The 25,905-nt window shown below is 32.7% G+C and overlaps 1 protein-coding gene across 1 annotated transcript; it reads left to right on the forward strand.

The window, feature by feature from the left end:
• Positions 1-5,096: 5,096 nt before the first annotated feature.
• Positions 5,097-25,905, forward strand: LOC111703712 (F-box/WD repeat-containing protein 11). The gene is made up of 26 exons (XM_023475740.1): positions 5,097-5,217; positions 5,324-5,431; positions 6,022-6,200; positions 6,268-6,324; positions 7,216-7,300; positions 7,725-7,813; positions 8,219-8,285; positions 9,012-9,119; positions 10,118-10,174; positions 10,734-10,821; positions 11,725-11,732; positions 12,038-12,102; positions 13,009-13,076; positions 13,323-13,366; positions 13,631-13,720; positions 13,957-14,102; positions 17,289-17,351; positions 18,438-18,511; positions 18,752-18,804; positions 19,894-20,010; positions 20,761-20,834; positions 21,158-21,230; positions 21,880-21,973; positions 22,344-22,429; positions 24,266-24,306; positions 25,325-25,905. Exons 1-26 carry the CDS (start codon positions 5,164-5,166, stop codon positions 25,431-25,433), a joined length of 2,097 nt encoding a protein of 698 aa, XP_023331508.1. The 5' UTR covers positions 5,097-5,163; the 3' UTR covers positions 25,434-25,905.

Raw genomic sequence — 25,905 nt, forward strand, 5'->3', positions numbered from 1 at the left:
TTCATTCCTAAGGTCGCATTAGATTACAATTTTGAATCATGAATTTAGAGAAATCTGAGAATTTAAAGAATTTGAGACTCGACATAAATTTGAGACGCAGCGTATATATGATTGTTTCCACTTAAAATTGTATTCAATGTTTCAAGATTTAAGCCGCAGCGCTCAATTGAAAAAGGTTTTTAGTGGATTTGAGACACGGCTTAAATTCAATAAATTCGGTCTCTCCTGTATAACAGTACCGGTATCAAGTCACTTTGGGACCAGACCTTGACTGGTTTTCTTTATTCAAAACATTTTCCTAGTTGAAAGCTCATAACCAAATGAGTTGCGTTTGAAAAAATACAAGATTTTTCATGAATATAAATTCACATATTACTGTTAACATAAACTCATGTTGTATAGATAACGTTAAAAACCAAATGTTGTATGAGTATGCGAAAAGTGTGATGTTTAAAAGGTTGACACATATTTCCGTCTAATATTGTAAACTAATTAGCAAAGCTTTGAGTTTTGACATTTAGAAAACATTTGTATAAACATTTAAGATTGCGCATACAAAATTATTTTTAAATTGAATTATGTTTACAGATCTTATTCATTGACAAAGCTTTATTATTTCTCGCAATTAATCCCGCGGTAGTAAATGAGAAATAATATTGAAGTATCAAACAATCAAACATTTCATCGTCGTTATTTTGGTCTTGAAATAAAAAAAAAATATTATAAAAATTTGATAATTCTATTCCGTAAAAAGTTTTCAGATAAAAATTATCACTTTATGTTTTTTTTACGGAGTTTGTTCTTCAGAAGCTTGTATTTCACTTTCAGAGATATGCTTTTATGTTTTTTGTCTTTCTGCGGTTTTTCTTTTGGAGCTTATCTTTCTGTAGCTTATCTTTCTGGAGCTTATCTTTCTGTCTGTAGCTTATCTTTCTGGAGCTTATCTTTCTGGAGCTTATCTTTCTGGAGCTTATCTTTCTGGAGCTTATCTTTCTGGAGCTTATCTTTCTGTAGCTTATCTTTCTGTAGCTTATCTTTCTGGAGCCTATCTTTCTGGAGCCTAGCTTTCTGTAGCTTATCTTTTTGGAGCCTAGCTTTCTGTAGCTTATCTTTCTGTAGCTTATCTTTTTGGAGCTTATCTTTCTGTAGCTTATCTTTCTGGAGCTTATCTTTCTGGAGATTTATTTTCCTGGTTTGGTTTTATCCAAGAAAAAATTAAGTGAAAATTCGGAATCATATAAAAGGATTAGAAAATTTGAGTTTGTGACAAAATTAGTTTGTTTCATAAAATAAGAAATTTTAAATTACATTCCAATAGCGATATTCTAAAATCAAAATTCTCTAATATTAAAAAAACGTTCCGGTCATTTAATGTGGGGCTATAAGGGATAAGGCTGGAATAAAAGGGGAGCCCCCCCCCCCCCCCCGACCCTTATCTTATGATGAACATGACCGGAAAGTTTTTGACCGGAGCTCCGGTATAAAATCAGATGAAATTGATCAGGATCAATCAGTTTAGAATTAAGTTTACTCTGGAAACATATTAAACATGATCCTCCTCCTACTCATCCTACTTCTCCAACCTGTCTCAGGGAAAGCCGAACAACTTGAAGATCTGCTTCAGGACACAGTTCTTCTTCAGAAATGTCCGCTTGTGTGCAGAGATCTTGGAGGGAGAGATTTTACCGAATGCATGAACACATGTGTCCTGGGTGACAAATATCTGTGTGGACTGGAGAACTGTGGATTAGGTTGTTTGACAGCTTGCTTCTCTAGTCCCCAGACGGAGTCTTATATTTACAGGTTGGATATCCACGATTGTTTTGTATCCTGGGAAACAACCGGAGACAGTGATTGTATCCTTGTCGGAGAAGATGTCCAGGGAACATACAATATCCTTTATCAAGGAGATATAAAGAACTATTTGTTTCAAGACAACAACGAAGAGAAATGGAGAAGTATTATCTTGTTTCTAGTTGGAAAAACAGGGTTGGAAGATAAACGAACTATTCAGTTCAAGCATCCGTTGAACTGCAATTCAGAGATGAATGAGCAGACATCTTTGCTGCTTACACAAGAAAAGCAGCCAATCAGAAGCATCCGTCTACAAGGATTACTGCTTACTTCAGTAATCTGTATTATTATCATCTCTATGATTTCTATAATATTGGTTTGGATTAGAGCATCACTCATAGCACAACAACAACAAGTGCGAAATCGCCAAGTGCCAACTCAGGACCTACGTGCACCAACTCAATCTAAAATTCCACCCAAACTCCATCCTATTCCATCGTTATCTGATCGAGTAAACTGTTGTCAACATCTTTCGATATTAGTGGATCCAGTCACAATTTTGATTCCAGGACCAGCTCTTGGACCAGCTCCAGTTTCAGCTCCAGGACCAGCCCCAGAAGCAGTTCTACGTTCAGCTCCAGGATCAGGCCGCCCAGGTTCAGCTCCAAAAACATCCCTAGGTTCAGCTCCAGGATCAGGCCCTGTTTCAGCTCCAGGATCAGGCCCAGGTTCAGCTCAAGGTTCAGCTCAAATTTCGATTTCATCACAGGAAAAAAAGAAGCCCTCTGTATCCACAGTATTCACTTATATACGGATTGAAGATATTAAAATATACGAGGATTTTAGTTTGACAAAATATAATAATCTTTGTTCACAATTTGATTCAGTTTCTGAATAAATTTCAAGAAATAATTTCGATTCTGTTTTTCATAAATCTGTAATAATACAAACGATGTTAGGTACTTTTCCAAAGAATTTTTCCCAAGTGGCTACTTCCAAAGGGTATTTCCCGAAGTGGCTACTTCCCAATTGTGCAATTTCCCAAACGGTGACTTTTCAAATATGCCCTAGCCGCAGCGCTTCCCCCCCCCCCAGCCTTTTCTAGCAACGGCGCTCCGCCCCCTAGCCCATCCTGGCATCAGCGCTTGACCCCATTGCAGCCTGAGGCGCCTCAGAGGGCCTAACCTAACCCTTGGGAAGTTGCCACTTGGGAAATTGTTAACTGGGAAGTCGCCCTTGGGAAAATACCTAACACCGTACAAACCTTATCTACAATAATGTTGATACAGAGAAAATATAGAACAAAGAGTTAGAAGTACGAACATTTGTTTTATATTACTATGCAATTCATCAAAAGCAAATTACTAAGGTATAAAAATAAACATCAACTATTGGGAGCAGACCCACCTTGCAGTGTCGCTAAGCTATACCCCTTGTTATAATTTTAGTAATGAACAGTTTTTTTGACGTAATACCATTTTTTTGTTAGCTAGGTTTTGCAATAAACCGAGATATGCAATGAAGATGGTTCTTTTTCAAATAAGAAAATTCTTGATAGAATTCTAGATTCAAGCTGCTAAAGAAATTGAGTCTCCGCCACAAACTCAAATAATCTAATCCCAATATTTTAGCTACCTGATGGTTAAACTATTTATATTTCAAACTTAGATTATTTGATAAAGCAAAACTCATAGTTTGATTTATCTAAGGTTACAACCAAATTAGAGTTAGTGACTCAATTGCTAAACTCGTTTTCATTCAATAGGCCGAAACTAGTACTATTTTGTTCTATATCTGGATATATCCTCAGTTTTAAATATCTATTTATTAATTTGGCTTGACTGTATGTTATAAACGTCAAAACGTCTGGAAGGACAGATCGGGTTCAAGATATTTGTTAAAACTCTCATGACCCCAGCGAAGGTTTTGGGACGGTCAAATTTGAAAATTGGAAGGAGAAAAAGATACTTTTGAGGTTGAAATGATAGAAAGATACACTGAGGTTGGAATGATAGATAGATAGATACACTGAGGTTGAAACGATAGATAGATAGATACACTGAGGTTGAAACGATAGATAGATAGATACACTGACGTTGGAAGACAGATAGATAGATACACTGAAGTTGGAAGGATAGATAGATAAATACACTGAGGTTGGAAGGATAGACAGATACACTGAGGTTAAAACGATAGATAAATACACTGAGGTTGGAATGATATATAGATACACTGAGGTTGGAAGGATAGAAAGAAAGATACACTCAGGTTGGAAGGATAGAAAGAAAGATACACTGAGGTTGGAAAATAGATAGATACACTGAGGTTGGAATGATATATAGATACACTGAGGTTGGAAGATAGATAGATACACTCAGGTTGGAATGATATATAAATACACTGAGGTTGGAAGGACATATAGATACACTGAGGTTGGAAGGATATATAGATACACTGAGGTTGGAAGGATATATAGATACACTGAGGTTGGAAGGATATATAGATACACTGAGGTTGGAAGATATATAGATACACTGAGGTTGGAAGGATATATAGATTCACTGAGGTTGGAATGATATATAGATACACTGAGGTTGGAAGGATATATAGATACACTGAGGTTGGAAGATATATAGATACACTGAGGTTGGAAGGATATATAGATTCACTGAGGTTGGAATGATATATAGATACACTGAGGTTGGAAGGATAGATAGATACACTGAGGTTGGAAGGATAGAAAGAAAGATACACTGAGGTTGGAAGGATAGATAGACACACTCAGGTTGGAAGATAGATAGATACACTCAGGTTGGAAGGATAGAAAGAAAGATACACTGAGGTTGGAAGGATAGATAGACACACTGAGGTTTGAAGGATAGAAAGATACACTGAAGTTGGAATAATAGATAGATACACTGACGTTGGAAGGATATACAGATACACTGAGGTTGAAAGGATAGATAGATACACTGAGGTTGGAAGGATATACAGATACACTGAGGTTGGAAGGATAGATAGATACACTGAGGTTGAAAGGATAGATAGATACACTGAGGTTGGAAGGATAAATAGATATGCTCAGGTTGAAATGATAGATAGATCCACTGAGGTTAAAAGCATAGATAGATAGATACACTCAGGTTGGAAGATAGATAGATACACTCAGGTTGAAAGATATTGATACACTGAGGTTGGAAGATAGATAGATACACTGAGGTTGGAATGATAGAAAGATACCGGAGGATCTAAGATTAAAACCAGCTGCTACCAGCTGAACAGTTTATAAAATTAATACTCAAGAAAACAGTGTACACTATAAACTGAAAAAAACATCCCCCTACCTTGAACCCATGACAAATATTAATCATGGCCGAATATGATATTCAATCAGAATTTATCATCTCCAGGCTTTTCTCAGAGGTAATGTTAATTATATTTTAACTTTAGTTTAATAATATTCAATTAAATAAATACCATATGATTATTTGTTAAAACATGCCGGTCTATAATAGAGAATTTTGAACAGGGGCAGTACGCGCATGTACTGCAGCGAATATTTATGTACCTGGACGGTACAAGTCTTCACTCTGCTGGACTTGTAAGCAAAGGCTGGAGAGAATTCATCAAACAGGAGGTGTGGAAAATATGTATATATTAAAGAAATATTATATTTTTAACTTAATTTAAAGTTTTTTCGTTTTTCATTTAAAAGGTTACCCTTTATCTCAATATAGCAACAATGAGAAGGATTATTTAACTCATTTAAAGAAAGAAAAAATCTGTCAATTTTCATTCTTTTCTGTGCAAGTCACATTGATTTAAATTTCACAATTGTAAATTTTCGTTCGAAACAAACAATTAAGGAAATCTCTATTGCTATTTTGCTCAGCTAAAACCGGTTTTGAACGCAGTTGACATCCCTTTAAATGATTGTCCAATTCTGGACAGAAGCCAAAAGGAGTTATGCGCATGCCCCGTTGAATTACAAGACATTGAGAGAACCTGTTCTAGCCGCGGCGCTCGGCCCCCTAGCCTGTCTTAGTCATAACGCTCGGACTTCTAGACTGTCCTAGCCGCAGCGCTCCGACTATAAAGTGTATTAAGCTAACCTAACGCTAAATATATACTAATCTCCCTTTTTCCTTTAATTCAACGCGACAAGCGCGCGTAACTTCTTGAGGCAACTTTTAATTCTAACTAATTCCATTTCCTAATCTTCTTTAGGTGTGGGGTTCAGCGTATGCCCGGAAATGGTTCTGGAAAGGATGGAGATTAGGTGTTCCTGCAACTCGACGCCTGGAGCTCGGAACAGAATCCTGTACAATGATCGCGGATCCAGAAACAATAGTCTGCGGACTTTCAGATGGAAGAGTTGATGTTTATAGTCGGAATACTCTCACGAGGTCATCGTTAATCAAGCAACATTTTTAACATTACTTTTAAAAACTAATTAAAAAATATATATTCTAGAATATCTCTACTGTCTGGGCATGTAGACTGTATAACTACTCTTAGTATGGATACAAGGTAAATGTAGAGATATGTATCGTTTTTGTGAACGAACAAATTTTGTGAACGAAGGTCTCGTTCAGAAAAGAAAAAGTAAACGATGGACATATCACTTAGATCGTTAAGGGAAAGGATAAAAAAATCATTGTTTGAAAATGAAAGATCTTGAAAAACTGTCTTTTTTTACTGACCGAACGAATTTTGAAAAAAAGGATTTTATTTCCGGAACGAACGATTTTACTTAACGAACGTTAAGTGAGAAATCGAACCAAATGGATGGAAAAGTTATGATTTTATATAGTTCAATTAACAAGTAACATCTTTACTAAAGTTCTTTTCCTGTTCCACCGTTTAATGGGTCCCACTGTAATAAAAATAACAAAAATTAATTTCCGCAAAGGTTAGTTAATTAATAATAATGGCTTAAAACATTTTTATTAAAAGTGAATATTTGCAAATTATATTTTTTCCATCCCATAATCTGAGTTCGTTTCCCTTATGTCCATTTGACAGCCCAAATTTTTATTTTGAATTATCTTTTTTGTTTGTTTATTTTCTTGGGATTTTTAACAAAATTTTTTTATTTTCTTTTATCGATTTTGATGGTTATTATATCTGTATAACTAACGAGGGTCAACCCAGACCGAAATACATTTTTAATAAATGTGGAACTAACATCTACTTTTTTTACTCTACAGAGGTTTGGTCCATCACCATCACCGAATTTTAAAATAAATTATAAGGGTATTTTCTTTTACTGTATTTGATTCCTGGCTCTTTTTTCAATTAGCATGTTTTATGAGAATAAGAATATAGTTTGTGTTGCCTAATAAATCAAGGTGTGAGCTGAATAGAATTAAAATGGGACGACAAATTAAACAGAACCTTGACATAACTCCTTGATTTCAGGTTGATTGTGAGCGGATCCTGGGATGGGAAAATCAAGATCTGGTGTAGAGTCAGCTCAGAGTGTCTCTTTACAATACCAAGCGGGGTAAGTAACCAACTAGATTTTTTTAATGGAGAGGTTGGTTGGTTTTGAAAAACAGGAAAATGTTTAAACGTTAAAAGAAAACTCGTTATTTGATAATACATAAATAAAAATTCCAAGCAAATGATTTTAGTCTTTGTCACAAACTTAAATTTTCTAATCTTTGCAACCCGATGATGTAAACCATTGATATTTAAAGCTCCAATTATTTGATCTAACAGAATTCATGGTCTGAAATATCTAAGGTCTGCGAAATTAAGTTTAAAAGATACAGGGATTGGAAAATCGGAACTTGTGGCAAAGACTCATGCTTCCTGCTTTAAAGAAAAACTTGAAATCATATTTTTAACAATATACTATTTTTTGGGACAAATCTTCGCATATGATGTACTTGCTTTGAAATAATCATATCGATTTTTATTTTTAGAAGGGTTGTAAGATATGCAAGGTACACTTGGATAGTCCCCTGGATCAAGGAGCTGGACTTATCAGACAACTACTCTACGTTACAACCAGGTATACTTGGATAGTCCACAGGATCAAGGAACTGGACTTATCAGACAACTACTCTACGTTACAAACAGGTATACTTGGATAGTCCCCTGGATCAAGGAGCTGGACTTATCAGACAACTACTCTACATTACAACCAGGTATACGTGGATATTCCCCTGGATCAAGGAGCTGGACTTATACCTGGATTCTTATGTTTTAATGAATTTTCTCGGAAGTGACAATCTAGGTCTTTTTCGTCAAAAGTGTATTTAATGTCTGATCGCAAAAGTAAAATCGTAATAAAAAGCAAGAGTTTACTTTATACTGCATTTTGCTTGTTCAACAAACAACGCCATCTTTCCGAAAATAAAAGGGAATTGGAAAAATTATTTTAAATTGTAACCAAGGTTTTAGATTCTTGATTTAGGAATGGTAAAGTGATGAGGTACGCCCTGCTTGCTTCTCAACCTACAAAAAACGATCCAAGTATCAAGGTAGGCTCCTGTACTGCACAATGTAAACTGCAGTGTACTGTACTGTACTGTACTGTACTGTACTGTACTGTACTGTACTGTACTGTACTGTACTGTACTGTACTGTACTGTACTGTACTGTACTTACTGTATTGTACTGTACTGTACTGTTCTGTACTGTACTGTACTGTAATGTATTGTACTGTACTGTACTGTACTGTACTGTACTGTACTGTACTGTACTGTACACTACTGTACTGTAATGTACTGTACTGTACTGTACTGTACTGTACTGTAATGTATTGTACTGTACTGTACTGTACTGTACTGTACTGTACTGTACTGTACTGTACACTACTGTACTGTAATGTACTGTACTGTACTTTAATGTACTGTACTGTACTGTAATGTACTGTACTGTAATGTACTGTACTGTAATGTACTTCACTGTACTTTACTGTAATGTACTGTACTGTACTTCACTGTACTTTACTGTATTGTACTGTATTGTATTTGCTGTTGTGCAGTGTACTTTACTTTAATATACTGCTCGAGCACTGTATTCTGTATATTTCACCCCAAACTAAGCTTTCGTTGCCTACTGCAGTGATATGCAGTACACTGACCGAAGAAGTATTGTTTTTAATTTTTAGTTGGAGTGATTTATCTCCAATAGAATAGAACTAGAAATGGATTTTTCATGTTTTCAATATTTTTTCGTTTTTATCATAAAACCCAATTTTTTAGTTAATCCGCGAACCACAGGTTGAGAGTTTTAAACTAGAACATGATGATCCTGTCAGCTGTTGTGAAGTTGGTGTAAACCATATTCTAGTTGGATCAACCAATTCTATGGTAAGTATTCAGAATAATTTCATTTAGCCTTTTTTTTGATCATTTACAAATTTATACTCAAGGTTTTTAGGAGTAGAATAAATAAAAAAGTGTTTCCGTTGCAATACAGTGAGAACCAGTTGAATAGCAAGACGACATTTAATCAATAATTAAGTGCATTCCAGGGTGTTACAAAGTAAATAGTTTTACAAGTAACTTTTCCCATCACTCATTAATTAAAATTGGTCTGTTTACACTGCACAACTGCTGTGTCTTACGTTCAATGGAATATTAAAAGTCATAACTTGAGTCAAAAAGTCGTCTTTCTATTCCAAAGTTTTATAGTTAGTACTGTATAAACAATATGGAAGAAACTCAATTTATGCTCCATCATCATCCATTAAAGAGTAATAAAACATACTTGTTTAACTAACTACTTAAAGGGAGTGACCGGCAATGTATGGTAGTTGAACTTTTGTTCGCAGATTTCTTCAAATTCTCAAAATGTCGTCTTTTCGATAAAAATTGCAGGAAATCTACGAAAAATGTTTGTGAAAAATGAGACATTACAGAAGCTAATAACTGAATAAGATTAGTTGTTTTCGATAATAAGAGTTAAATTTTATTTTCTCAATTTGTACCTAAACCTATTAGTTTACTGTTAAATTTTTTTTACATTTTTATGTGATCGTCATTGAATCTTTTAAAAAAAAAATTAGGTTTTTTAAGATTGAATTTGCACTCTTGCTGAACTAATATGCACCGTAAAAACGTCTGATAGGTCTCAAATTAATCATAAAAAATTACTCCACAATACTACATTCTCAGTTCAACTACCATACATCTTTAAACAGATTTCAAAACTGATTCCGTAGCAATTCTTTCTTCGGAAAATTTTCAAATTAAAGTAAAAAAATCTAATATTACATGCTGCATAGAAGTACCAGGATTGAGACAAAATTGCAATACTAAAACTAGTTGAAGTTTGGTTTGAAATATAGATTTTTATATTTGTTTAGATCTATCTATGGGATAAACGTCGGGAGGCAAAACTGAAAACCTTGAAGAGACATAAGGTACATTTAAGATCATGGAGGTCAGAACTTGTGGAATTTTTCGCCAATCTACATCTTTTCATCTCGATATTCACAGTTGAAACTTTTGAATTGGAAGGTTAAGTGCGTGATGTCTTTTAATTGGATCAAGAGCTAAAGTGATTAGCTTTCAGCCTATACCCCCTTTCATTTTTCCTTTACAGTCCCTTTAAGTCTTATAATTCAATTTATGATTAAATCAATCATATGGACAACAAAAGATTCGATTAACTGCTTGATTAAGTTTAACAATTCAAAAGTTTTAACCCCAGATTATCATGAGTTTATAGTAAACATATAAAATACCATAAAAAGAAATTCAGAGTGCTTCGTACTTCTCTTTCTTGCCACCTTTTGAAAATACTGATTTTATTGTTGTTATTTTCTTCGTACATCAATTGTACTTTTTAAAATCTCTTCATTCACTCCCCCTCCCCCACCCTCTCTACCTTTAATTTATCTCTGGGTCACGACAGGTTCAAAATTTTATTTAGAGATCTTAACATATTTAATTTTAATAATAGAGAATGTTTAAAATTAGAATGCAATCCGTTGTCTCCATCTTGCCTACCCCCTAGCACTCTCAGGCTCAAAAGATAAAACAGCGATTCTTTGGGACCTAGATACAGGTATTATTATTATTATCATTATCATTATTATTGTTATTGTTATTTTCATAATTATTCTGATTATTGTTATTATTATTATTATTATCATTATCATTGTTATTATAGTTACAATTATTCTTATTATTATTATTATTATTATTATTATCATTATCATTGTTATTNCTTGCATGAAAACCAAGCTTGGAAACCTAGCTTGGAAACCTAGCTTTGAAACCAAGCTTGGATACCAAGCTTGGAAACCTGGCTTGGAAACCTTGCATGAAAACCAAGCTTGGAAACCTAGCTTGGAAACCTAGCTTTGAAACCAAGCTTGGATACCAAGCTTGGAAACCTGGCTTGGAAACCTTGCATGAAAACCAAGCTTGGAAACCTAGCTTGGAAACCTAGCTTTGAAACCAAGCTTGGATACCAAGCTTGGAAACCTGGCTTGGAAACCTTGCATGAAAACCAAGCTTGGAAACCTAGCTTGGAAACCTAGCTTTGAAACCAAGCTTGGATACCAAGCTTGGAAACCTGGCTTGGAAACCTTGCATGAAAACCAAGCTTGGAAACCTAGCTTGGAAACCTAGCTTTGAAACCAAGCTTGGATACCAAGCTTGGAAACTTAGCTTGGAAACCTTGCATGAAAACCAAGCTTGGAAACCTGGCTTGGAAACCTTGCATGAAAACCAAGCTTGGAAACCTAGCTTGGAAACCTAGCTTTGAAACCAAGCTTGGATACCAAGCTTGGAAACCTGGCTTGGAAACCTTGCATGAAAACCAAGCTTGGAAACTTAGCTTGGAAACCTAGCTTTGTCTTTAACTAAGTTTTCCCTTTAAAAGTTAACTCACTCAATTTTGAATTTTTAAACCAAACAAAGAACATTTCCGTGTTTCTAACTAGTTCTTCAATCAAAATTTGAGATCAATCGGTAAAGGGACTTCTTAGTTATGATCGGACTTACAAACAAACAAACACCCAAACAGATACAAAGCTCACTACTATATAAAGATTTTTTTTCTAAATATATTTCTTTGCATTTAAACGATTAAATTCTATCGCAGTAATTATTGATTTATTCAAACTCAACAAATGAACCAAAAAAATCTTATTTCTTTCTTTCAAATTTATTTTTGGCTTTAGGTATTATGTATTATCATATTTACGTTACCATATGTAACATTTATACAAAATAAACATTATTTTTTTGATTTAAAAAAGATATTCTAATTTCAGATCATCATAACCACTGATCATTACAAAGATATCTATCTGTGGGATTTAGAAAAACCCCATTCCAGGTAACCTTTAGGAATCGTTTACGTTCTACATATGTATTGATCATCTAAATAAAGTGCAATTTTTCATACAAACCTTGTACTGGGAAACATTTGGTTAAACATGTAATTTTATAAGTTGAAATGGAATTATAATAACTGAAACTGGAATATAGCAGAAATTATTCTTTCGTAATCAATAATTATTTCATAAAAGATAAAAATTTAGATTAAATGTTCTTACAAATGTCCTGATGACACCTAGTCCAAAATTGCTCACTATTATTTTTTATAAATCGTTCTTTGAAATGCTTTCTAGATGTTATGCTGTCATGTATTCTATATATATATATATATATATATATATATATATATATATATATATATGTATTCTCCTAAATATCTATATCTAGAAAGGAAAGCTGTATCAGATTACTCCCAAATATCTATATTTAGGAAGGACAACTGTATCAGGGTACTTCCAAATATCTATATCTAGGAAGGAAAGCTTTATCAGGGTACTTCTAAATATCTATTATAGGAAGAAAAGCTGATCAGATTACTCCTAAATATCTATATCTAGGAAGGAAAGCTGCATCAGGGTACTTCTAAATATCTATATCTAGGAAGGAAAGCTGTATCAGATTACTCCTAAATAGATCTATATTTAGGAAGAAAGCTGTATTAGAGTACTGCTAAATATCTATATCTAGGAAGGAAAGCTGTATTTGAGTACTCTTAAAAAGCTCTATATCTAGGAAAGAAAGCTGCATTTGAGTACTGCTACATATCTATATCTAGGAAAGAAAGCTGTATTTGAGTACTGCTAAATATCTATATCTAGGAAAGAAAGCTGTATTTGAGTACTGCTAAATATCTATATCTAGGAAGGAAAACTGTATTTGAGTACTGCTAAATATCTATATCTAGGAAAGAAAGCTGTATAAGAGCTTTAACCGGGCATAATGGACCGGTACATTCCTTGCACTGTGAACAAGGTTTATATTTTTCTTAATTTAAGATTTTCCAAGAAAATTTTAACATTTTGCACAAGTAATTTAATAGTTTAAAATTGATCAAATCAATTGAAAATGAAAATTATTTTTAAATGCATTAATGATACCAACCGACAAGGGATCAAAAATATTACGATTTTATTTAACATAAATCAGACGAAAAAGAATGATCAAAAGAGAGTTTCTTCAAAACCAAAATTTCTTTTAAAAATTTTATAAATTTCTTAGGTGTTCTTATATCCTGCGATGTAACTGGAGTGCTTCTAGAGAAGGTATTGAACTAAACACCAAACTTAGAAATTTAAAAAATTATTTTATAAAAACCAGAGTTCAAACTTTTCTGTTAACTGACGCTTGATCTTGATATCTACAGTAGCAACTTTAAAATCAGAGGATAAAGGCTTGATCCATCAATTTTTGTTATCCCTGCAGGTGACGACCACCACGAAATATTTAAGATGATTTCACAAGATACGGAAAATTAATCCCCAGATCCACAACTCAAAAGTTTTAAACTCGGATTAAATATATTCTAGGATTTCTGGAGTTGTGTAGAAGATGGACCAGGGATGAGAATATTAAGATGTACAGATGGAATCAACTGTATGGTGTGTGATAACACACAGGTTGGGCTAGCCAAACATTTTTGCAAATTTTCTGATAAAAATTGTAAAATTTTAAACTTTTTCATTTTTTTTAAAATTTGTTTTAAGATCGTATATGAAGTATTGTGTTTGTGAATAATGCATTTCAATTGAAACCAATTTAATAAACTCTTTACAGGCAAACATGTTTTAAAATTGATCCTACAATGATTTCCGATCTTTATTATCTTCAGGATTTTAATATAATCCTTCTTCAGATTGTTGTTGGTCTCGTGAACAAGAATATCGAGGTGTATGATAGGAAGAGTCTTCATCTAGTTCGTCTTCTTGCAGGACATGAAGACCATGTTTGGTCCGTTGATATGAATACAGAATACGTTGTTAGTGGGTCCTGGGACAGCAGGTATATATTATTGGGTCCTGGGACAGCAGGTAAATATTAGTGGGTCCTGGGACAGCAGGTAAATATTAGTAGGTCCTGGGACAGCAGGTATATATTAGTGGGTCCTGGGACAGCAGGTATATATTAGTGGGTCCTGGGACAGCAGGTATATATAAGTGGGTCCTGGGACAGCAAGTATATATTAGTGGGTCCGGGGACAGCAGGTATATATTTGTGGGTCCTGGGACAGCAAGAATATATTTCAAACAGTGTTAAATATCTTTCCCAAAGGCATTTTTCAATGACAACTTGCCAAGGGTCAAATTCCAATTTATTTTCCAAAATGTGCATTTTTTCCAAAGAAATTTTTCCAAAAATACTGCAGTCTATGATATACGGTTTATGGTTAAGGATAAATTATGGTTGAATTTTATATGATAAATGTGTGGAAATTTTTAGAAAACCCAAAAAATTGTCCATTTTGGAAATCGCCACTTAGGAAATTTTAAAGAAATTGAGTCTTAACCACAAACTCTGATATTTACAAATTAGGACGTACAAAGATACCAGACTAACAAAGATTACAACTTTGTAAATATATATACGGTACATTAATAATGAATATGCATTTTAATGTATGCATGTAAAATATTCAAATAAGAGTGAAAAAAGTGATTTTCTCCCTATTTACTGAGTTTAAAGAGGTGAAACTGGAGGTCAATGACCTTCAATCTCAAATTCATGTATTTTAAATTGTCGAATTTCCCCCACCCTTAATAAAAAATAATTTTTCATCTTCTTTATCTTTGCATCTAAGAAATCAAGTAAAAAGTTTAATTTTACGAATATTGAAGATAAAACTTTGATGAAAATGAAAAATTTAATTTTAAAAGTTTAAATTTATTTTTCCCTTTTAAACTTACTTCATTGAATTAGTTGAATAAAATGTTAATATTAAAAATCTTTATAATAATGCCCTATAAAGTATTATTTTGAAAATAAAGATAAAACAGAATTTTGATAAACTTTTAAGAACATTTTACATTTTCTTAAGAGGAACCCTCATTAAAAGATTTGCATGCAGATATTATACTTATTTTTGATCATTAAAATGAAATCATAATCATTTCTAATAATAAACATGATATTATACTTATGTGTGCTCATTTACATGATATTATATATACTCTTTTTTTACTCATTTACATTGTACTAATTTGAGCTAATTAACAAGTTATTATACTCATTTATACTAATTAACATAATATTCATTCTTATTATGACCCATTTAAATAAAAGCATATTTATTGGAGCTAAAAGGTGTACATAAAGAAGGTTCCCACTTATATTTTAAATTCTAGAGCTCTCAATATTTGCAATAAAATCTTGTGAGTTCATATTTACCTAATATTGTTTAGAATGAAACTAGTCCATGTAAATAAATCGGATTTGAAAATGATTTAGTTATAGTTGTTTTTGGACATTTGCAACCCAGTCACCCGGCGCTGAAAATTGCAGATGCCAGCTAGCTGGACAGTAGCTTATAGTGACACTATCAACCTTCTAAACTCTACAAAGGTTCTTATTTGTGTCCATCTACTTCTTTTTCTCTTCAGGGTTGGGAGGGCAAGGATTATACTGTTCTCTTTATCTAGTTTGCTTTTTTATGAAACCAGCTATTCAAGTTCCTTGATACAGAGGTTTCAGTCATTTAGGAAATGTACAGCTGATCTTATACAGAGCTTATTACCCTATTTTTGCTGTGAGCATTAAAAGCTTTTTATTTCCGTATTTATGATAAGGATTTTCGGCATGCTTCCTTTAAATATCGTTATCACTTAATTTGGACACCTGAACATGAGAGGAAACAATTCTTGATTTGTTAGGATTTTCCCTTGGATTGGACCTGAAATATCTGAAGTAAGCTTCCTTCCAATCCCTTCCAAATGCTTAGACAAATAGCTCCATTAATAAAAACTTATTCTTTTGGCGAATACATACTTATTAAAGATTCTTATGATAATGATTTTACAACCTGGCAATCTGTATCCGGCTTGAAACACGTTACTGATACTTTCAGCATGCTGGCAAATGGAAACTTCTGAACGAAGTCACCTCTTGGACTTTTTAAGCCACTTTTTATTACAGGATTCATCTTAGGTCATTTCTTCCTAATGTGTATGTTTATGATTTAGAAATTTTTCAGCTATATATTCGTAGATTTACATTGATTAGAGAAGAACTGGTAGGTGGAAACCTTTTTAATGTACACCCTTTAATTAATATGATATTATACTCATTTATACTAATTAACATGATATTTACTCATTTTAACTCATTTACATGATATTGTACTTATTTTAGCTAATTAACAAGATAAAATACTCCTTTAATACTAATTAACATGATATTTACCAATTTGACCTCAACATTTTATTTTGAGCTAATTAACAAGATATTATAATTTATTATTTAAACTAATTAACATGAATTTATGCTCACTTGTAATAAATAACATGATATTGTACTAATTTAAGCTAACTAACATGATGTAATAATCATTTATACTCATTGAAAGTGTACTCATTTGTACCCAATAAAATGCTATCATACTAATTTGTACTCGCTGACATGAAATTATAATCATTTGTACTAATTAGCATGATATTTATACTCATTTTAACTCATTTAAATCTATATACTCATTATACTAATTATACTCAGTAATACTTCATTAACATGAAATTATGTTCATTTGTACACTAATTAACATGATATATGTGCTCATTATATATGCTCATGTACATGAAATTGTACTAATTTGATCTGATTGTACTCAACATGAGCAGATATACTTTTTAAACTGAAATTGTAATTATTTATACTCACAGATTTAAACAAAAAGAATTGTGTCTTTTCCACAAACTCATATTTTGTAAGCCCTATATCTTTGCAACCTGATGGTGTAAACTTTTGGTAGTTCAAACTTTGACTAGTTGATCTAACAGAATTCATAGTTAGAAATATCCAAAGTATTCGACATTAGGTTGCATTGCAAGGATACAGGGATAAGAAAGTCAGAGTTTGTTGCAAAGACTAAATTCCTCTAATACAATATGTAGCAAAATGGGAACGACAGACATCTCTTTAATGTAATTATTCTCATATTGCCCTATCTGTAAAATCTATGTTCAATTATTGATTTAGTGTCAGGATATGGAGTAGAGAAAACGGAAGGATTCTATTTATCTATGTTCATCCACACGGCAGGTATACACAATCAATCATTCAAAAATCAATTAATGATAGAAATTTAAGGGAGAGACCAGCTAGACATGGTAGTTGAGCTGAAATGTAGAGAAAAACTTAAGGATTCATTTAATACCAGTGAGACATTTTTACGGTATACAATTTTTAAATATAAGAGCGTAAAGTCGTTTCACGTTATGTAATATTAGAAATATAAGTCAAGAATTCCAATTAATCGTCGCCGATAATTTACATGTGGATCTCTAATTGATTATAAGATTTGAATAGACAGATGGGTAGATAGATCTTTCCACCTTTGCCATTCTATTGGTCCTGAGTCTGACCAAGCACGTTTATTGACGTGTGGAACTGTCTGTGACGGGGTGTTTCAGTCAGCTGCAGCAGAAGAAACGTTTTTTACAATTATTTAATAACCCGAACAAAACATAAACTAATTTTCTGTTTAGGAACATATTTCTTAAAATGAATTATCGATGAAAGCCATAGTAGAACCTTAGAATCGATTATTTCATCATCATTATTACCTTTGCTGTTTCTAAAATTTTATTCGCAGATTTCTTCAAATTGTCACAATTAAAATAAATGAAAACCTCCAACAAGCAACCCTAGCTGAAAGAATTTGCATAAACCTGCGTGATTTTCAATAGAATTTTAATTACTTATTTTCAATGATATAAATTCATTATTTTTCTCAACCTGTTTGAATACATGCAACTAGTTGTTACAAATTATGTCCATGCTAATTAAGAATTGTAAAAAATGTTTCTTCTGCTGACTGAAACAACTGTGATATTATCACAAACGAGTTTACGGTCTTATTTAAAAAGTGAACACTATAAAAATGTCTCATTGTAATGAAATGAATCCTAAAGTTTTTCTCTACAATACTGCAATTTCAGCTCAACCCATGCAGTGTAGCCGGTCTTTATAAAGGATGAGATCAAAGATTTGAAAAATGTACATTGAAAGTTTTGAAGTTTTCTGAAAAAAAAACTATAAATAGAATTAATAAAGATAAAATTTAAATTTTGACAAACTTTATCGATTAAAGGAAGCTAATCCCTTGACAGATATATTATTGTTTAGAGAGATTTCTGGAGTTAAAATACTGAGAAACCAAATTCTTGTGACGAGCCTGGCTGGCAGCCTTAATATCATAGGAATAAAGTGCTGTACAGTCAAGTTTGATACTATTAATAAGAACACAGTGGTTCTTTTCTCAAATTTTCTGTCTGGAGAAATATTTTCCACAAAAAAAATTTCCTTGACATAAGACTCTAATGTGCTTTAGTAATGTAAATCTTTCCATATTTTTTACCCAAGCATAATTATATTTTTTTAATTATTAAAAAGCATGTTTTGACAAAAGTATATTCAAAACTTCAACCATTTATAATTAGAATGTGTGAATGAAACAAGTTTTAGAATCACAAATTTCTTCCCTGGTAGCCCGGTAAGTTATTGAAATTTAGTTTAACCATTTTCTTCTGGACCTGGTCGCCCTGAAAGTAGGGTTTCCAACGCAAGTGGATTTTACTTGCGCGCAATTGCGAGCCCTTGCGCGCAATTCCGTAATAATTGCGCGCAAATAAACGCAACAAAATTGCACGCAATTTCGTCCAACTTTCTTGCGTTGTGTTTCAATTTTCTAATGAAATTCAATTTAAACCTTATGGCACGCAATAAATGCAATTAATTATTTCGCAATTCCTTTCAACAACAAAATATTCAATTTAAACTTTGGCAGTGGCATACCATAAACTGAACTTCACTAACCTTTCAGTCTCAAATGCTAAGAAAATTGAATTTAAACTTAATATTTTGTTTTATAATATTCATTTGCAGCATGATAACCAGAAAAATCTGACATAGGAAGACGACAGTTTAGACTCAAGCAGACCCTTGTACCTGGACAAGTGATTTAATAAGTTACTAATTAATTTTCTTTGACTTGTAACGATAACGTTAAATACACTGTGATGTTGTCTTTCTGTTCCATAGTTTTCTGGTTCTCACTGTAGCAAAATATCTAATTTTGATTAACGGAACCTTACAATTTTAACCAAAAAACCAATTTTAACGTTTATCCAATGTTAACAAACGAAAAATGTATCATATTAAATTGTTAATTAGTAGCTTAACCACAAGAAACTTTAAAATTTGAAAACTGTTGAAATAAGTGACACTCGGGCCTCGATTATTTTAAAATCAACAGAGATATTTAATTCCATTCTTGTATCTGCTGCATAAATTTGTAAGTCGAATATTAAAAATTATTGAATTTTAGATATGAAACCAATTCCGATGCACGCAATTCCGCGAATATTTAATTGCTTCCTTTTTTGCAATTATAGCGCAATTGCGCGCAATAGAAATGGCGCAAGCGGAAGCAACCATTGCGCGCAACAGAATTCAGATTGGAAACCCTACCTGCAAGTTATAGAAATTTAGTTTTCTCTGTTTTCATAATTAGCGAATTTATAAATAATATATATATATAATTTAGATTTTATAACATTAAAATATATGTATATATATTTAGGAGCTAGGGGAAATATATTCTCTATCCTGTGACAGATCTCGTATTCTAACTGGACACACTCTAAACAACAAATCCTTCTTTAAACTATGGAATACAATTGATTTCTCTGTAGAGAAGGTCAGTAAAGAATTTAATTATCTTAGTTATACTTATCAATCAGGGACCAGATTTAATGAATAGCAAGAAGCATTTGAACTGCGTAGACTAAGTTGAACCAAGAAGCATTTGAACTGCGTAGACTAAGTTGAACCAAGAAGTATTTGAACTGCGTAGACTAAGTTGAACCAAGAAGTATTTGAACTGCGTAAACTAAGTTGAACCAAGAAGTATTTGAAGTGCGTAGACTAAGTTGAACCAAGAAGTATTTGAACTGCGTAGACTAAGTTGAACCAAGAAGTATTTGAACTGCGTAGACTAAGTTGAACCAAGAAGTATTTGAACTGCGTAGAATGTGTTTAAAAACTTTTTTGTGTTCGCCGGGTCTAGATGAAAAGAAGTGGTTCAACCTTGTCGACGTTGTTCAACTTTACCTTGTTTTTTATTAAACCTGTTCCATGAATAGCGAGACACACTAGACACGCGTAGATTAGGCTGACCCACTTCTCTTGACTTCTCCCTTAGTTTCAGCTGTAACAAAAAATCAAACAAAGAAACAGATTACTTGTCTAAAACTCAAATTTTCTAGTCCTTATGTCTTGGCAACCTGATGTTCAAACTATGTAAATTATGATGGTTAAATATCAAAGGTTCAGGTTTGTAAAGATATAGAGATTAAAAAATCAAAGGTTTAAGCGAGTAATTATAACAATTCCTTTAAAAAGTAACAAATTGCAGAGGTGTTGTCATCTAAATAATATAAATTCCTAGATAATCACAGAAGATAATAATCCAGCAATTATCTGGAGTGTCCATCTTCAATACCCCATAGCTCTGGTTTGCAGGTACTTTTCATTCCATGACAATATGACAGGTTTAACATTTTCTTGATTCAATTTGATTGTGCTAGTAGTTAGCTATTCTAATTTTGGTTTGCTATTTTTGATGTTCTATTAATATTCATAGATAGATTCTTTGCAATTGCTTTTTACCATACTTTCCCCAGTTTTACGGATTTTATTGCTAAAATATCTTGTTTTACTTTATAAATAAAATTTACGTTTTATTAATTTTTCAAAATATTTGGTCACAATTTATGATATGAGATTGTTTTTCATAGACTATGCAATTTTATGTATTGTTATTAGGGATAATAAACATTTTCCAGAGATAACGAGGTGGTGGATATATACAACCTGGAGAAGGATGAATGTGTCAAATCTCTCCGACATGAATCTAAGGTTTGAATTATGAAATATCTTTGACATGAATGTAGGGTTAGGTTTATATACAATATCCGACATGAGTGTAAGACTGGATTTATAAAATCTCTCCAATATGAATCTAAGGTTCACTATGAAATATCTCTGACATGAATCTAAGATTTAAATTATAAAATCTCTTCGACATGAATCTAAGCTTTAAATTATAAAATCTCTTCGACATGAATCTAAGGTTCATTATGAAATATCTCTGACATGAATCTAAGATTTTAATTATAAAATCTCTTCGACATGAATCTTAGGTTTAAATTATAAAATCTCTTCGACATGAATCAAAGGTTTAAATTATAAAATCTCTTCGAAATGAATCTAAGGTTTAAATTATAAAATCTCTTCGACATGAATCTTAGGTTTAAATTATAAATTCTCTTCGACATGAATCTAAGGTTTTAATAATAGAATATCGTAGAGAATCTAGAGTTATCATAATATGTACAGTGTACACAGGATATGTATCTAAACCCTAAACATGTAAGACTCATCAATTTCATTAATAATGTTGTCAACCTTTCTAAAACCAATGCTTGGCACTATTCCTTTATTTAAAAATATATTTTGCGCGATTTACATAGAAGAAGAAAGATTGCTTGATATATACTATTTCTAGGTACTTTGTGCCACTATATACGAGGGTAAGATCATCTGTGGTTGTCAGTTTGGATTACTGGTTATCTGGAATATTACATCTGTCATGGCCTCAGGTAACAAAATCACAATCCAATATTTTCATGAAAAGAGAATAAAAAGTTGTTTATTGATTTTATCTGTCTTTACATTTTTGTGAAAGGGTGCCTGAAACTTATAAACAAAGCTTCAGAAGAAAACCCAGTATCGAAAACTGCACCAAAAAATTTTTTCCGAGGGACGTCCTCACAATTTTTCAGGGAGGGGGACGTACCAATGAAATCAAATCTACTTGTAATATCTGTATAATGTATTCGCATATTCTAGCCTTTAATAAATCTCTGTACTCTCTTATCTCTGTATCTGCCTATGAAATCAAATCTACTTGTAATATCCGTATTATGTTTATGTTCTATGTCGTTGCACTAAACAAACTAAATATCCTAGACAAGAAGACAGTGTCAATGTCTGGAAGTCAGAGTACACTTTATGAACACAGTGCAGCAATATCCAATATATATGTGGATACTCAGGTATGTCGGATAGTATCCAATATATATGTGGATACTCAGGTATGTCGGATACTATCCAATATATATGTGGATACTCAGGTATGTCAAATAATATCCAATATATACGTGGATACTCAGGTATGTCGGATAATATCCAATATATATGTGGATACTCAGGTATGTCGGATAATATCCAATATATAGGTGGATACTCAGGTATGTCGGATAATATCCAATATATAGGTGGATACTCAGGTATGTCGAATAATATCCAATATATATGTAGATACTTAGGTATGTCGGATAATATCCAATATATATGTGAATACTCAGGTATGTCGGATAATATCCAATATATATGTAGATACTTAGGTAGGTCGGATAATATCCAATATATATGTGAATACTCAGGTATGTCGGATAATATCCAATATATATGTAGATACTTAGGTAGGTCGGATAATATCCAATATATATGTGGATACTCAGGTATGTCAAATAATATTTAATATATACGTGGATACTCATGTATGTCGAATATATTTTCCTCGGAGACCTCCAGATTTTCATTGAAGACCCTTACATTTTCATTGGATATCCCCAAGATTTTCACTGGAGACCTCCAAGATTTTCATTGGAGACTCTCCAGATTCACATTGGAGACCTGCAAGATTTTGAGACTCAAAATTTTTGCTTTAACCCCCCAATTTTCATTGGAGACCTTAAGATTTTCATTAAAGACCCAAAATATTTTCAATAAAGACCCAAACATTTCGTCGGAGACCCCAATATTTTCATTTGGGATCCTATACTTTTTGTTTTAAAACCTCAATTTTCATTGTAGACACAAAGATGTTCATTGGAGAACTCTTAAGTCCCGATTTTTTGTTTTTAAAGCCCAATTTTCAGTGGAGATCCCCATTGAAAATCTTGGGGGTCTCCAATGCAAATCTTGGGGTCTTCAATAAAAATATAGTGGTCTCCAATGAAAACCTTGGGGTCTCTAATGAAAATCTTGGGGTCTCCCGAAAACTTCTGGGGTTCTCCAATTAAAAGTCTGGGGTCACCAAAGAAAATCTGGGGTCTCCAATAAATTTTGCAAAGTCTCCAATAAAAATCTGGGGGTGTGCGACGAAAATATAGGGTCTCAATGTATAACTGGGAGGCTCCAATGATACTCTTGGGGTCTCTTTAAAAGATCTGGGGTCTCCAATGAAAATATGGAAGTCTCCAACGACAATCAGGTGTTTCCAATGAAATTCTTAGGGTTTCCAACAAAAATCTGGATTTAGTTAAATTATACAATATTTCGCTGGCGCTGGATTTTCGAAAATTCCTTGAAAATATGAAAATGTCGTCTTCACTGTCAAAAATCTTCGAAACAGGAATAAATGTTTTCAATGGTAAATATCAGATCATAAAAAAATAAAAATATTATGAAATATTAACTATATATTTACGAATATGTCGAAAAATTTACGATGATTATTGGTTGTAATATCTGAATGATTTGTTTGGAATTATAAATTGATTTTTTACGAACCGGGTTGAATGTACTGCAACTTTCTGAATTTGTATATGGACGTTACGTTCTTCAGCATGAGTCGTTTTTAACAATTATCTCATTATAGAAGTAACAGATAGAAGTATGATTAGTAGCGATCAAAAGCGCTTATTTTTCACCGAAAGCCTATACTCCCTTTCATTTTTCGAGAACACTCCCTTTAGAAAAAACATGATAAAGTCTAACTGTAAAAATTTACTATTAACAGCTATACTTTTTATCCTGTTCATTTGATTAGCAGCTTAATGACTTTGGTTTGATATAGATAATTTACTATTGATAATTATTCCTAGGAATTGATAACACATGACTATGATGGAATTGTGATTCTCAGGTAAAATAATGCTCAACCATGGTTGAAAAAAATATATTTTAATAATAATAAAGCAAATTTCAGCTCTCTCCACGCCGCTTTATTATTATTATTCTTACATAAAGGGACTGAACTGTGAACATAGTTTCACGTGACCATCCATGCAAAGATGGCAATGTCCGATTCATAAAGGTACCTTAACAGGATTGTCTGGTCAAGTATGAATTATAAATCAATGTTTATAATTTTGAAAACAACTGATTATTTTCAATTTTGGTTTGCTCTACAATAGTGCAACTTGCGAATTTCTACTGCAGTAAAACATAAAGGAATTATTAGTCACTTTTGAACCTAAAAAAAACGACAATATCTTCCACATTATTGATGAGATAAAGGTACGTTTCAAAGGCTCTGTTGTGACAATTTTGCATGGAGAGTCACAATTGAGATTACGCTCACATTTTAATATTTCTCATATTCTTGATTTACTTTGTTTAAACTGATGATGAGAAAAAGAATGTCAGTGATAGATATATCTATCATAATTTGTAATGAAAAAGCGCAATTAAAAAAGCTTTTCAGGTTTTAACACCATGAATGATAATTATGGAAAGTTTAAAATTGTGCAATATGCATTTTTGTGAAATATAGTTTTTCGTCTGACATTTATAATTGATAGATCAAGGCGATCTTCAATTTGTCTTTCGATCGTCATGTTTAGGGGGACGACTATATATTTAACGTTGCAATCTCTGGTTGTCTGTCTGTTTGGCTATGTGATCATAACTCATGAACCCCGAGACTGTATTGGTTCGAATTTTTATTGGGGAACTCGGAGGAACCAGGGAAATTTTCTTAGCCTGGATGTTAACATTCTTAATTGAGAGGGTTGACTTTAAAATCCAGACAAAGCTGGGTTCCTTAAGCCCTAGTCCTGCATAAACCAAACCATGAATAGATTATGAGTTGATTGAACTACTATTTAAATTTACAACCCACATCTCTCTTTCAAGATATTCTAAACAATAAAAATTGTCAGGAATTTGCGGCATTACAAGAAGTTCAGCAAAGTATTCCGACGAGCTCCCCAGGTTGATTTTAAGCAGTTGTTTGATGAAATGGAAGAAGAAGATCAACAACAACAATAACAACAACAACAACAACAACAACAACAACAACAACAACTTCTATTGAACCAACAATAACTGTAGATTAGTCCCAGCAGAAACCAAATATTCAAATATTATTAAATGAAGTCGGAAAGGATTGTATGACGTTATTTCAAGTGACTGCATCCGCGTTGTAATACTTGCATCCGGTTCAGAACCATAAACCTGTATCTGAGTATTTGGTTTTCTATCGAATCATATAAAACTTGTTGAATTCTTACAACTTTCTTCGTGTTCTCTGCAGCATAAATCCGCGCGTTACTAATTTATTAAGAAAATATAGAGAGTCACTTAAAATTACGCCTTCAGGATCAGACTCTTTACAGAAGTTATTCATCTAATTGAAAATAAATATTACCGTTTCTTCGTAAAGAACAAAACTAAGCAAATTTTAAAGGGAGTGTTCGAGAAAGATGAAAGGGGGTATAGGCTTAACGCGATAAAAAAGCGA

This window comes from Eurytemora carolleeae, unplaced genomic scaffold, assembly GCF_000591075.1.
Source record: "Eurytemora carolleeae unplaced genomic scaffold, Eaff_2.0 scaffold481, whole genome shotgun sequence".
NCBI classification, from domain to species: domain Eukaryota; kingdom Metazoa; phylum Arthropoda; class Copepoda; order Calanoida; family Temoridae; genus Eurytemora; species Eurytemora carolleeae.